This window comes from Corapipo altera, unplaced genomic scaffold (genome assembly GCF_003945725.1).
Source record: "Corapipo altera isolate COAL_440 unplaced genomic scaffold, ASM394572v1 70, whole genome shotgun sequence".
Lineage (NCBI taxonomy): Eukaryota > Metazoa > Chordata > Aves > Passeriformes > Pipridae > Corapipo > Corapipo altera.
In genome coordinates, this window is record NW_020884911.1 from 1,285,663 (window position 1) to 1,300,912 (window position 15,250).

The 15,250-nt window shown below is 49.2% G+C and overlaps 1 protein-coding gene across 6 annotated transcripts in view; it reads left to right on the forward strand.

Moving 5' to 3' along the window:
• Window positions 1-15,250, forward strand: part of SPTBN1 (spectrin beta, non-erythrocytic 1) — a 114,416-nt gene that overhangs the window by 54,066 nt on the left and 45,100 nt on the right. For all 6 annotated transcript variants that reach the window (XM_027653859.1, XM_027653854.1, XM_027653855.1 and 3 more), the window contains one exon: window positions 12,932-13,083. In XM_027653859.1, the coding sequence (XP_027509660.1) occupies window positions 12,932-13,083 (152 nt within the window). The remainder of the gene's footprint in view (window positions 1-12,931; window positions 13,084-15,250) is intronic.

Here is a 15,250-nt window from a genome sequence, read left to right on the forward strand (position 1 = left end):
TGCAGAGATTAAACAAAACAACATGTGGTTACAAAGAGATTTAAGAGTTTATCTGAAGAGAATAAACGCTGCCTGCCCGGATTTTTCTTGAAAAAAACCCCCATGTTTTAAGGAAGATACTTAAATTTCACTTAATGGCTTGGCATTTATTCAGAAAATCAGCCAATATGCAGTGCCCACTTCCCAGATAATCTGAACTAAGGCAGCCCCGTTAAAGGAACTGCACAGCAGCACAGTGCTGAGGGATTTGATTTCTCAAATCCAGGCCTGCTCCTGCGTTTTTCTGAAATAACAACTCCTCCTTGGTTTCACCTTCTCCATGCTAGTGCCATATGTTGGGTTCAGCCTTCTCCTTCCAAAAAACCCCCAAAAGTGCAGTTCTCAGTGCCCATTTTGTCCAGGCAGTGTTTCCAGTTTTTGTAAGTATGATCTGATTGTGATTTGGTTCCAGGAAAAGAGAGGAGTGCAAACCTGGCTGTTACATCTGCAGTCGACTAACTACAGTTTGCTTTGGGTAATGATTAATTCTCCATCTAGTTTAGTATCTTTCCACAGTTATTTCCAGGGACACTAGACTTTGGTAGAGCAACGGCTGCTCCTTTCAGGGTGTGCCTGGCAATCCCGTGGAAGAGGCTGCTGTGAAATCACGGTGTGGCTGTGCTGTGATTGCAGTCTGGGATGAGTAACAGCCATTAGGGAATGGCAGTTAGGTAAGGCTCTGAATAAATAGGGGAGGTGTCTGGGAACAGTAGATATTGGTTGTGCTCTGAACTTCTGACCTTTCTGTTACTCACGACAGGGAGTTCAATAATTTGGGTTAACTCTGCCTGTAAACGCTCGGTGTCTCGCGTTCCCTGAATAAAAAGGAATTCCTTGGGATGCAGTGTCCATCCCCACTCCCACCCTGAGTCAGGGGGCTGTGCTGTGCCCCCACGTGCTGGGGCTGGAGGTGCTGGTGAAAGCCGTGGGGTCTGTGGCACTTCTGTACTTGAGTGGATGAAGTCTAATTGGATCCAGGCTCTAATCTCGAGCCCAAAAAACAAGGAAAGGACGTTGGGGACTGTTTTAGCTATGGCTGTGGGAGCTGCATCTGCTTCCTCAGAAGGGAATTGTCCCCCATTCGCTCCCCATGTCTTTGTTCACCCTGTGGGGTGTGAGTTGAGTTCCATCCTTGTGGCCTCTCCTGGGAGCAGGAAGGTGTGCGTCGCTTCCAGCTCCGGGAAGTTGCTTTAGAAAGTTGGCAGTGCCTGCAGCCGTTTCCTGAGTGTTCCCAGGGTGAGGTCCTGGCCACTGTCACTTGTGCAGGTGCACTGATAATCCCTCAGCCCTCAACAGCAGATATGTGCTCCTTGCCCCTGGACCCGATGGCTCTTAGCTCTTGCCTCAGTCCTCACGGGAGGAGCTGCCAGGGCGAGACGTGGAACTGTGGCACAGTTTTTCTATAAATCCACCGCTGCTGATATGTCACTGAGAGCTTCTCTCTCTGCCTCTCCTCCAAAACAAACATGTCTGATAGGGTATGTTATAAAATCCCCGTGATATAAACCTTATTTGCTGGAACATTTGCTCCCAACAGTTGACTTGCCCTGGTATTTACCAGCCTGTGGGTGCTAATGATGCTCTGTGCCCTGTGCTCCTGGCGCCAGCCGAGTTCCAGCCAATTCCTCACTGCAGATCCTTTCTTCCTAAATAAAAGCAGTCTCAAGTTGTCCTGGAGAGCAGACAACACTTGAGGACACCTCATATGTAAAGCCCTCAGCCATGCAGCGTGTCCTGGCAGTGCCATCCCCGTAGGGATGGATTGGAGCTCTGCCCTGGCGCCAGGAGAGCTGCTCCCCAGGCTGGCTCTGGCAGGGCTGGGACACACACGGGTAAAGCAGCAGCTCAGAGGGGACTTCCCCTGCTTTTCCTGAGTGACTGAAATGACTGGGCAGGGTGGTGCCATCTCCACAGTCCCCGTTTCAGGGTGCTGGGTACGGGGCTGTCCCTTTCCTCTCCTCCATCCTCAGGAGCGTGGCCCATCCCAGCCAGTCCCTGTGTGAGCCACCTAATGCCAGAACACCTTTTGTTTTCTGTGCTGCACAACTCAGCTCTCCCTTCTGGTGTGGCTCCTGTTGCCAAGTTTAGAAACATGTCCCTGGCATGAGCTGCAGGGCACCGTGGACTCCACATTCAGGACTGTGTTCATGGAGCTTTTCCTTCTGCGTAAACACCTGGGGTGTTTGAGTTGGGCTGAAATGTGCCTGTAAGTTTGGAGACCTGGAAATCAGTGAGTTGCCACAGCTCAGGCTTCAGGAACACACAGATCAGTGTAAGGTGCCATAAATGCATTTTCCTGCCTGTGTACACCTGTGTACCCGTGGTGTGCCCTGGAGCTGTGTAAGGTGGGTGCAAGCACACAGATAGTCAAGGAATCTCTGCAAACCTGCAAGAGTTCTGTGCTTAACCAATACCTGAACTATCTGCTAATGACATTGCTGTCACATTAGCAGGCAACTGGCAGCGTTAATTAGACACTGAGCTTTCAGAACTTCTGTGCTCTGTGTTTCCTTTATTTACAGCCATTATCTTATAGTCTGCTTGGGGCTTTGTTCTGGTTTTGGGGGTTTTTAAAGAAAATACCACAACACCGCTTCACATTTTAAGGGAGGAATGCAGAGCCCTCATGCAACCTGGTTAAGGAGGCCTCAGTGAAATGACTGATTGGGGGTGTTTGGGTGCTTTTATATTGACTAGGCTGAGCTGCTGATGTTGACACTTAATTTTCTGATTGTGCAAAAAATGAAGGAAGTTAAGTGAGGGTAAATTCTTGGGAGCTGCCCTGGATACCTTCTGCAGGAGCCACACCTTTGTCCCCATGTGGGGCCTTCCAGTTGTTGTGGTCAAGGCCTGGCACACTCAGTACAACTCACAAGTCCACTTTTAAGACTAGAAAAACAAGTGATGTTTCTGGAGGAAGATACACTTTTAAGGCGTTCAAAGTATAATTTTACCCAGCTAATTCCTTCAAATTTGCATCGCCTTTTAAATCTCCGAGGGACCTTGGAGGGTTTCAAACAAAGGGGATTTTTTGCTGATACTGATTTCCCTGGGTAGGAAATACCATGCTGGAAAGGGATCTCTTTTCCCCACTCTTGCATAACTCCAAAGGCTAAAATGGTTTTGCTCAAACATTCCACATTGTCCCACAAAAGCAGATCCATAAAGGACCTTTGGATTGGAATCCAACAGGCCAGCAGGAAAGTGTTGAGGTGAGGAACTGGAATGCATGTGCGACTTGTTTGTGCCTCAGGAGTCCCAAGAAAGATTTCTTACTATTAATTATTATTTTTTAATTGCCACATAGATTTCTTAAAACCCCCTTTAATACATGGAGAGTGTGGTTGGAATGTGAGTTCACGTTGATGTTGTGGTTCAGTTTTCTGGAGCTTTCCTCACCCAAGTGAGCAGGTGAGGGTGTCAGTTCCTCCAGGCTCCAAAGACACCAACTCCAGGACTCCCTGGGGAGCTCTGCATGATGGGTTTGCAGATTAGAGCCAGAGAAGATTAGGGATTTTTCCTCTAATGCTTCTTATTGGCAGTTTGTTTCAAATCTCATTAAAATTAATGCATTTTTAAAACTCCCTTTTTAGAAATAACTGCATTTTATAGATACCAGGATTCCCTCAGATACACAAGTGATTTTAATTGTAATCTACAATATTTTTGTTGCTGTTATTCATTGGACTTTCAGGCTTGCTGAGCCATGGCCTGGCTTACCTGTGGTGTTGCTGCTTTTCTCCAGCATCCTGTCAGCACAGTGCAGTGCATCTGACTCCACAAAACAGCATGAACATAACAATGGGAAATTACTGTGTGGCCATGGAAACTGCAGGAACTAAACACATTGCTCAGCAAGGCTCGGAATTCAGCTCCTATTAATCCCTGATCAACACCCTGGTTGTTTAAATATGTGTGCTTCCATTTCAAATATTTCTGGGATAATGAAAATTATAATTTAACAGCAATTAATTATAATGATAACATCTCTTAGCACAGAGATTTAATATTTTGAAAGGATTAAATGCAGCCATCACAGATTTCTTTATTTTCTATTCATGCTTTTCTGTCATTAGGGTGAAATTAGATTTAAACACAAAACCAACAAAGGTTTGGCATTTCTTTCATCTGTTTGGCATTTCTGCTTTGCCACCACAGTGAGTTTTTAAAGGAGCATGGTCAAAACATACCACAGCTTGGACTTTTCTCTCCGTGTAATGTCTCAACCTGTGCCTCAGCTGAAAGCAGAGATGCCCCAGCTCTCTGAAATCCCTCGGTGGGATTCCATGGGGATCCTGCCAGTGCAGTCTGGCCCCTTCTTGTTTAATCTTGAGGATGCTTCACATTGAAAGAGCAGGTTATTGGGCCCAACACAGCTGCTCAAAGCAGGGTCACCTTCCATGGTAGGGCAGGTTGCTTAGGGCTTTGTCCTCTTGGGATGTGCATGTCCCTGAGGATGGAGATCCCACAGCCTGTGGGGAGCTACTGTCTGCACACCCCCACAGGGAGAGCCTTCCTGCTGGGAGTCCTCAGGGACGGGCTTTTTGCCAGAAAGGATGGAATTGGCCATACATTGTCTTCCCAGGGAATGCAGAGCCCTGGTGGCCATCTCTCAGTGACTCATCCTGGTTAACAGCTACAGGGTTGTGTTTCCCAATCCCTGGCTGAGGAGGATCCCAGGCTGGTCACATAGTTGCCTTGTAGGAATAGCAGTGCCCATAGTCCTGTGTGAGAGCTGCTGCATTCCTGGAGTGCTGGGAAATAATAAAACCAGCCCAGCTCCTTCTCCCTGCCCTTGTTTTCCTTCCTATAGATGAGTGGGAATCCACTGTAAAAACTCTCCTTCTGCTGGGTTTGGTGAACGTGGGCAGAAATGAGACAGGGAAGTACCTGGCATGTTCCCTGCCCATGCCAAGCCCTGCTCTCACCCTCTCCAACCCTGCCCATCAGACAGTGGTTTGGACAAGTATGGAAAGACTATTTTTGTCTCCCCCAAAATCCCCTGGCACTTCCCTGCATTATGCTGATAGTGGTTGTTAAAGGAAACTGCCGAGACCCCCACAAGGCTGCGTGCCCTTGAAATAGTGCAGTGACCTCAGGTCTGCATTGTTCTCCTGTAGGAACGTCCCAGGCAGTGTCCTGGGACAGGCCATGCTTTTTCCAGGCTCCTTTTGATGAGGTGATCTGTCTCCTATGCAAAAGGGGAAAAGAGCACAAAGCACTGACATCGGATCAGCCAGGAGGGGTTTGTGTCCCTGCCTGGAAAATGCCCCCAGCACTGAGGCATTTTCGTGCTGCTGTTGGAAGGAGAACCATTTGAACAACTGAACTGCTATTTTGTGTAAAAATGGTTTCGTAACATCCTTCTTCAGAAAGGAAAAAGAGAGGCCCAGAGGAGGCACCAAGACAGTCAGAGGGATGGAGCAGCTCTGCTGTGGGGAAAGGCTGGGAGAGTTGGGATTGTACAGCCTGGAGAAGAGAAGCTTTGGGGTGACCTGATTGGGGCCTTGCAGTGCCTGGAGGGAGCCTGCAGGAAACAGAGAGAGACTATGTACAAGGGCCTGGAGTGACAGGACAAGGGGGAATGGCTTCCCACTGCCAGAGGGCAGGGTTAGATGGGATGTTGGGAAGGAATCCTTCCCTATGAGGGTGGGGAGGCCCTGGCACAGGTTGCCCAGAGGAGCTGTGGCTGCCTCATCCCTGGAAGTGTCCAAGGCCAGGTTGGACAGGGCTTGGAGCAACCTGGGCTAGTGGAAGCTGTCCCTGCCCATTGGGGTTGGACTGGATGAGCTTTAAGGTGATTCCAACCCAAACCATAGGATTCTGTGATACAGTTTGGGGCCAGGCCTTGGTCCTGATGAGCATTTGTCTCAGAATGGCCTTCAGTAATGTGGGCAGGTGTGTGTAACCCAGGGCACAGGGTGGGGTTGAAGCTGCAGGCGGGTGTAGGTGTTTCCAAGAGCAGCACCCAGAAGTGTTAAACCACTTGAATCAGCCACTGGGAAGGTTGTGTTCCTGTCAGTGCTTTGCATTTCGTAGAGAATAACAAGCAGTCAGTGGGTTTCCTGGAGCAGCTGAGTGCTGGCTGTTGGTGCACTGGGCTGCCAGGAGTGTTCTCCACAGCAGGGAGCTGGGCCTGCTGTGGGACAGGGTTCCATGGTTTTGTATTCCAGTTCCCCTGGAGTTAAACAGACAGTTCACATAACCATTACCAGTGCAGGGACAGCTGAGCACACGCTGCTCTAAAGCTGCTTAAACATGTCATCTTCATCTCCTGCATTAAAGGAAAAATCAAAATCAAAAGCTGAGTTCTTCCCCCAGTTTAATCTGTCAAACCCAGATGACTGTTAACATTTATTTGCTGTGGGAGACTTTGCAGCGACTTTTTGCAGATGAACATAATCATTCTTGCCCATGAATCCAAAGCTGGCTTTGGGAAGGTTTGTTTCTGTGTTGCTGACACCAAAATGCCATAAACTCTGTGTAAAAATAAAGACAATGAGGGGACCTGCCCTTCCACAGCCCGGGTTGCTTGGCTGGCTCCCGGCCATTGTTCTGTGCGTCGTGTCATTGTGTGAGGGAGTTCAGTGCCATCAAAGAGACAAAGCAGCACAATTGTTTGTCCCACATGCTGCATTGTGGAGTTTTCCCTTTTCGCTTTCCAGAGCAGTTTCCAGCAGTGAAAGTAGTCACATGCTGTAGTGTTTAATAGGGAAGGGTAGATATTTAATAGGATTTAGGAGCTGGCTGGTGCATCCTAGTAAAAGCAAATGGATTGCTGAACACACCCCGACTTCTCCACAATAGTCTCCATGTAGCAGAGTCAGGAAAGCAGCAAGGATTTTGCTCCTAAAGAAATCACCAGCTAAACAAAACATGAACAAAATCCCCTCGTTGCTGTGTCATCTTTAACATTTGCGTTCAAGTTCTTGTCTAAGTCATGTTGGAGCACGTAAAAGCTTTGGTGTGATCTCACCCCTTGGGATGGGAAGTCACTCCACAGATTACTTTGTGCCACAAAATAACCATTAACAAATGCATCCTGTTTGCATCAGAGCCATCAGCTGCTCCGTCCCCTTTCCTCCAAAGTAAACTGTGGGCAAGACTGAAAGGGAAGGAGGTGCCTTTTCCTAAGCTCTGGACCCACGTGTATCATGTTCTGTGTGCCCTGTGTAGGTTTGACTTGCTGCAGCTTTCCTTCTGGTTTGTTCCTTGTCTCTGCACATGTGTGTTAAAGGACATTAAGCTCCTTTTCCCCCTCATTTTCACCAACCCCAGCTTTCAGTCCTGCCCCACCATCTGCAGCTGGAGAAAAGCAGCACCCACTGTTCAGTTTATTGCCTTGCTGCTGAAGGGGAGATGGTTATAGGGCACTTGAATGTTGAGAGAAACTGATTTTATTTCTTTTTCTCTACAGGATCCTCCTGAGCGAGTGATCCTTCCTCCTTCCTTCATTTTCTTCCCTATAGATCAGTTCCAGTGTATTTCTCTTTAGACTCTCTGTGCCTTTACTGTGCATGCTTAAGCATTGTTCTCTCTGGCTTCCTGATGCCACAAGGACTAACAGAGCCTGTGTGGGACCATGTGGAAAGGCCATCATTTGGGAATGTTTATCCAAGCAGATGTTTCTCTCCTCAGCTGCTCCGGTGTGGATGCTCTTTTCCCCTTTGGGCTATATTTAGTGCTGCATCCCTTGAGTGATTTGCAGTGTTCACACCTCCTGGAACAGCAGAGGTTTGGACCCGTGTTAGAATTATTTTATACTCACAGTTGCTCTTGGGTGAAGGTTATCACAGCTCATCCACTCCTGTTGTTTCCTGATAAAATCTTGTTTGATCACCACATTCTGGTCCCAGTAGCTGATCTGCCCTGCTCTCAGGCATCTTTCTCTTGGAGAAACCTCCAAGCACAGCTGGAATTTGTGAAGCTGTGAGTGTTCCTGGCTATCTCACTTCGTACTCCCGCACCTGTGACAAAGCATAGGGTGATATCCTGCACCCTGAAAACCTGCAGCAATGGGAATGTTGGCCTGTGAAAGGAAGCTTTGTTTTCTCTGTGCTCAGTTAAGCAAGGTTATGATCTGGGAAGTTCTGGGAAGCTGTGGATAGTGGATATCAGCAAAAGTGGTGTGCTTGGAGCAGTGCTCAGCTGATCCCTGAGTCAGGGTGTTCAGCAGTGCTCCGGGTAGGGCACACACCGGCTGCTGTAGGGAAAACAGGAATGATTCTAAACTGGGAAAATTACTTTCAGCATGGAAATCAAAAAGGTATAAACCTGTAGGTGACCTGCTTTTGGAGTTAGGGATTAAAAGTCATCCATAATTTGTCTTGCATGAGGTATCCCAGGGATCCATGGATGCTGTCAGCAGCTGGAGCAGCTGCTGGGCTCTGCAGGGAGGCTGTCGGTGCCTGGTGGCTGGGCTGTCCTGAGGTGGCTGAGCACAGGCAGCAGCCCCAGGCTGCTCCTTCCAGCTCTCCCTTTGTGCTCCAACGTCTCTGTTTCCTGCAGGGGCGTTTGGGCTCCTCTGAGAGCACCCCTTTCCTGCCCAGGGCTGGCAGGGTGTCACAGCCCCTGTGCAGGGGCACCACCCGGGTTGGTTTGGAGCGGGGTGTGGAGGAGCGAGCAGGTCATCTCAGAGCTGTGTTTAGCAAGCAGGGGCTGCACAGGGAGCCTTTGCCTGGGCAGTGGTCGGTGCTGTGGGCTTGGGGGAGCACAGAGGGGCTTCTCCCAGGCAGCTCTGCAGCCCTGCCTTTCCCGGGGCAGTTACTGGAACAGCTTCACCATTCTTCCGGCTGGTTGAGGTCACTCAGCAGAGTGAGCGTGTGACAGAGGGGGATGTGTGTGTGACCCCCCCCTCCTGCTGTCCCGCACTGGGGACTCTGGGCTCTCACAAAGTTGACCACATTTTTGTCAGGATTTTTTCTCATCAAATTAGTGGAGGAAGATTTGTCTCTCCTCAGGCGAGGAAGGGACTGGCTGCCTGTTTGTGATCCTTTGCAGCCCTGTTTATGTGAGTTGCAGTGTACAAACTCCCGTTTGTTTACCAAACTCCTAAACAAAGTCACTCCTTGATGTATCACAGTCCCGGCTGGGGTTTGCAAACCCCTGTGTGGTGGTGGCATTGTCGTGTCCTTCCGCACGAAGGACATTTCCTTCCCAGTGTTGCCTCAAGATAAGTTGGATTCTCCATTATCGATTCTGTGCTTCCGTTTCCCTGCTGTGTGTGTTTTGCATGTTGCCCGTTTCTCTTTACCCTTGGGAAACAAATGTTTTCACAAGCTGTAGGACACCTGGGGCTCCACCCATATCCTCTAGTTTGAATTAATCTTCAAAATCTGTGGCTGTGTTTTTGAAAGCATGAAGGACATTTGTCAAAACCATCACTTGAGGTTCATAAATAGCGCTCAGGGCCCGTGGCTGACGTTAAATCCCCGGTGTCACCACTCATGGGTGCACTTGGCCCTTAGCGTGGAGGGTTTTGCACATTAAGAGAGTCACAGTTGTGTTCTGTGCTTGGCTGAGTTGTCAGGGCTTTGAGTACCACTTTTCTGTGTGTACCTTTCTTTCTCTGAAACGCACAACCAAAATTCATGGAATTTAATTCTGTGCTTGTTTTAACCCGAAACCCCAGAGCAGAAAAATGCACTTTTATCAGTTAGAGAGGGTTGGTAAAAGCGTTGCAAAAAACCTGCTGTCGTTGTGAAACACCATGTAGAAATAATCAGGAGAGGTTTGAACACGACCAGCCCCAGTCACACCACCTTCCAAACGGGCTTGGTTTGCTCTTTCCCACGTTGAGGGAAGCGATGCGGGGGTAAGAAGGGCTGGGCCTTCTCCCTCCGGGGGCTTCCGTGGCTGAGAGAGTCGGTGGGGAATCAGAGCTGTGCTCTGCCCGTGCCAAGGGCGGGATAAAGCCTGGCCTTCCTGGGTGAGCGCCCCATTAGGGGCCTGAAAGAGCTGCTGTGTCTCCGCGGTGGCATTTTCTGAGATAAGTTGCTGGCAGGGAGCATGTGGGGCCTGGCTCCTGTGCGGTGCTGCAGGGCTTTCCCACGGGCTGCAGGCTGCTCCAGGGCAACCTCCCTGCTTTTGGCCCTTCTTGCTGGGAATCAGAGGGGAGATGGGAAGAAAACGAGGAGCCATGGATAGCTCCAGCTATCGTGATAGCTCCAGCACTGAAGCTGCCCGAGCACATGTGAAGAGCCGGCTGTAGGCTCAGCACGAGCAGTGGGTGCTGGCAGCTGCACAGCTGCTGTCCCAGGAGACACTGTCCCCCTGTTTGGATGTGGTGGGTGAGCGGGAGGAGGCCGGTGCCTGAGGATGGGTGGGGAGCAGGTGAGAGCAGCACAGCCAGAGCAGCACAGTGAGAGTGAGCGGGGCGGGGGCGGAGGGGCGACCAGAGAAACCAGCCCCGCCCGAAAACAGGAAACCAGGACCACAGAGAGCAAGAGGGAGGAGACGGGAAGGCAGAGGGGGAGAGGCGGCCACTGCTTGAACTAGAGCAAGGAAAACACACGTGAGGGCACCACCATCAGCTCCCGGGGCACAGAGGGCCTCCAGCTGGGTGGGGAGGGGCTGGAGGCTCTGTCCCATCCTCCCCTCATCCCCCAGTCATTCGCTGGGCTTAAGGATGCTGAGGCAACACAGAAGACAAGGAGCCAGTGGAGCTTTCTCAGGGTGCTTTCTCTGAGTCCCCACTGCCTGAAGAAGGCACTGTCTTGTCCTCCTTTAGGGCCACTGGTGGTGGTTGGGAAAGCCTTTTTGGGAAAGCAGTGCCTGGGTCGTGTCGACCCCGTCCCCAGGAGGAACCCACCTTCCCCCTCCTGGAAGGGCTGCCTGGAGCCTCTGCTCTCATGGCTTCCTGGCCTTGCTTTCAGCAGCAGAAGCTCCCAAGCTGCTGTCAGTTAATCCCACTGCACCAAAGGCTCCACAGCCTCACTTGGCGTGTGACTGCATTTCCCACATCGTGTCTTTCATCTGCTCAAAATTAGGCATCTTCTTGTACTAAAACCACATGGAAGTTCTTTTCCCACCCATTACTTTTGCCATGATCCCAAACTGGGAAGTCTGTTGTAACCATAACTTTTGACCACAGATGTTTGTGATGGGTGGCTTTATGATGGTATTTGGTAGCTTTTTTTGTTTTACATAATATTTTCTATATCCAGCTTTATTTTTAGGTCCCGTACATCCGCATTTCTCTTTCGAGTGAGTGTAACCACAGGGATCTCTGAATGTTGTGCTTCTGTGTAGAGGCTACAGTGACTAAATAAACAAACTTGCTGAGTTGTTTTGGGGCTTGTTCAAGCTGGTGGAGGGAGATGTGGTAATTTCTGTTAGAAATTTCTTTCAAAAGCACCAGCTATTGCAAGGTTTCTCTTCTGTGACTCATTTCAAAAAAGTGCTTCAAGTAAAGGCATGGATTACTAGACAAGCAGATATGCAGATCCATATTTACTTGTAAATAGTTCATAAAATACATATTTCAGGCTAGTAGACACTCACTGCAGTTCCTGCTGATTTCCTGTTCTCTTCCTCTATCACAAGGATCCTCTGCCTCACATGGAGTGGGGGCAAACTGTCAGTTCCCTGAAAGCACTGTTTTATCACTAACCCCACCTTTTACAGCTTGCCAAGCCCCATTTTCATTTCACACCTTATAGGGAGGTAAAAGCTGTCAGAAGTGGGGCAGTTTCAGTGCAGTAGCTTCGGTCACACCCTACCCATGGGTAGCAAGGACGAATTCAGAAATCAGTGGGAGGAACTGCAATCTCAGGGTGGGGTTTGTGCAGCTCCAGTGCAGGTCTGCTCTTCCTCCCACTTACACCACTTATTAGCTGACTTCTTGTCTTTATTCTTTTACTTGTTTTTCAGCTTTCTATCCTCTTCAGCCTCATGGCTGTGCTGAGATCATGCCCACACCATGCCGTGCTTTTGGGAAGGGGGCACATCCTTCCTCTGGAAGGAAAGCATCCACCAAACCCTGTCAGATCTGCTCTGACATGGGTGTTTTCTCTGTTTCAAACAATGTACTCGGAGCTTTCAGAGCTGGAGACGTGTTGCATCGTGGTTTAGGATTCACCTGTCTCCATGTCCTGTTCCTGCACATGCCAGTGACTGATGGAGGCTTGGAATCATCTCTGCTTGGGAAAGCAGAGCACTTCCATTCATACATCTAGCTGTGGATTCCGGAGCTGAGCACCTGTGTTTTGACAAATGCGGTCTGTAGTAGTTCCCAGCTCAGTGAAATGACTTTTGGCTGACAGGGAAGGGCTTCATCCAAAGCCCTTGGCAAAAGAATTTAACCACGGAGATGTATAATGCTTCTGTCTGAGAGTTCTGGGCTTGGCAGATGGCTGGGTAGGAGTTTGTGAATTAATGTGGACTGCAGCGAGCCTGTGCAGTGAGGGAGCTCTCAGCCAATGTTTTCCTGTATAAACAGTTGTGAAAGACTGGGAAGGGAAGGTGGAAAGAATCCATTTTTCTATGGCTTTAAATTAATGCAAGTCCCCGTCAGGCATGCAGTTATGGAAAAGTTCATCTTGACATTGTGTAAATACAGTTACCAGTGTTGACTCTGCAAATAAATATTGTCATGAGGAAGGAAAAAACCAGGGGGAAGCTTTGGTCTCTGCTCTCTTTTGTACCTGCCTTAATCCAAAGTGACTTGTGGTATCTGGGGGATCCGTTGTGGGTTTGTTTGCACATTGCAGAGCAGGTGAAACTCAGCAGGTGAGGAAAGATGGATTTCCAGTGGAAAGTCTGAATTTCACCAATGATTCTCCCAAGAAGACAAGCCACACCTTTCATTTCATATGAGTTGTTTGAACATCACATCCTCACGTAGCTCCATGAGCTGTGATTTATTGGGAGTAACGTTGTGTTTCCCCCACAGATGAACGTGAGGCAGTTCAGAAGAAGACCTTCACCAAGTGGGTGAACTCCCACTTGGCACGTGTGTCCTGCCGGATTACAGACCTGTACACTGACCTTCGGGATGGAAGGATGCTCATCAAACTGCTGGAAGTTCTCTCAGGAGAGAGACTTGTGAGTGTCTGTTCATGTCCATTGTGGGTTTTGGTTTGGGGTGGGCTTTTGGTGAGTCCTTGGCTCCACTCGAGTGCAGCAAAACCGAGTACTGAGGGTTCAGCACTGCAAATGGCTTTTTACACTTGAAAGGAGAAAAAAGAGCTCTGTTGCTTCAGCTGGATCCAGACACCATTAAAATATCTTCCTATTGGTTTTGGTGGGAATCAAAGGCAGTCTTCTTCAAAGATTCCTTGCTGGTAAGCTGCTGAGTGCTTCCAGCAGCAGGTTCCCTGCTCCCCAGTCTGACAGGCACAGAGCACTGGATTGTGCTCAGAGATAGGGCTCGGGCTCTCTTTGGTTAGGGGGATATCTAAAATGAGTTGAAATACTTGCATGAAACTCTTCCTTTGTGTGTGCTCAGACACCCCTGGTACCAGCACAGGGGAGTGGTGAGTGAGAAAGGCCCTGGAGTGCAGACTGGGTGTCAGGGAACAGCAGGGGATCCATTTTTCCCTCAGTTCCTGAAATGATGGCCGTGCTCTTAACTGCCTAATTTACTGCAATCTTTTCAAAGAAATACGGGTCTGTAGCTAAGACCCAGGGCTACGTGGGGCAGCAGCTGTGTAATCACTTGTCATCAAGCTCTCCTATTAGTGGAGCTCCATGGCTTAAGACTCTGCTTAATGAGTTGAACATATGGCCAGTGTAGTGTGTGCGTGGCGAGGCAAGAGAGGAGCTTTCTGAGTGCATCTGTGAGGGCCAGGCAGCTCTGGGGGGCACAGAAGTGCCTGTGTGGGTGAAGGTAACCCCTGGGTTTGCCAGCTGCAGTGTGCTCCAAGCCCTCTCTCTCTGCCAGGTGTTGGGTTTGACGTGCTCCCTGCAGGCAGCAGGTGTTTGCTCCGGGGATAACCCAGACCAACGTGCCCCACAAGGGGAGGGCTGGGGCAGCAGCTGTGCCAGCTCTGCTGAGGTGTCCCTGCCTGCCTGCAGGCTCTGCCTGGCAGTGGCACAGAGGAAGCTCAGAGCAGTCCTGGCACTGTGGTGGCACCATTCGTTGGCATTTGTCACTCCAGCTTGTGGGAAGTGCAGACCAGGGTGGGGAGGGGGCACTTGCACCATGGTTTGCTGCTGTCACACTGGCAGCTGCCACACCAGCACAAATTCCCTTTGCAGCGTCCTTATCTGGGGCTGGAGGACAGCAGGCTCTGTTTGAACAGGACATTCCACCACACCTTCCTCTGCAATGCACTGAACCTTGAGACAATTACACACACCACAAGTATTCCAGGAGGATCGGCACAGCAGCCACTTGCTGATGTTCCTCACTCTTTTGGAATTTATTTTAGTGGGTATTGCTTAAGTTCTGACATCTCCACGGCCACCGAGAGAAATCTAAAGGCAGAAAGCCTAAAACACAGAAAGCTTAAAATCAAGAAACGTTAAATGCTAAGAAAGCAGAAACTAGACTCCATAAATATTTTAATATGGTGTGTTAACTGGTGCTGTGGAACAAACAGGAGTTGCTTCCTCACTTTTGAAACTGAGATTCAGATTCTGGAGCTGGAATCATATTCCTGTGGAGCACTCTGGGATTTAGGATGCTGATCAGAAAAGCAGGGCTACTCTTTGCTCTCTCTAAGACCTCCAGCCTCAACCCTGCATTTTTCAAAAGCTGTTGTGATTCTTAGTGATGAAAACCCAGAGCCTTGGGGGTGTGTTGGGGAAACTCAAAGTGAGAGCATCCAGTAAGGACAACACCTGCATCTTCTTGACTTTGCTAAGCTTGATTCCTAATCTTAGTGTTTAGCCCAGACCTTATTACACAAGGTCCTCTGTGCAGCACAGTATTTGGGAAGAAGCTGATGGCATGCCATGGTCTCTCTGAGCACAGTGGGGAAGAATCCAGCCTGCATGAAAGGACAGCTGTGATTTGGTTTGCACACACTGTTCACCAGCTTCTCCCAGACAGAAAAATAAAGCTGGGAATTGTTTTCAGCATAAGATTAAGCATTTAGCTCAGTTTCTTCCATAACTAAATAAAGGATTAGTAAATTCCTTACAATTCCTGGATGCTCAAAGGTCAAACCATTTAAGCACATTCTCTGTAGTGAGTTCTGTCACATTTTCCCTTGGAAAGGGGAAGGGGTTTGATGTAAAACCAGTTTTCCTGTACTGTGTGTGTGCA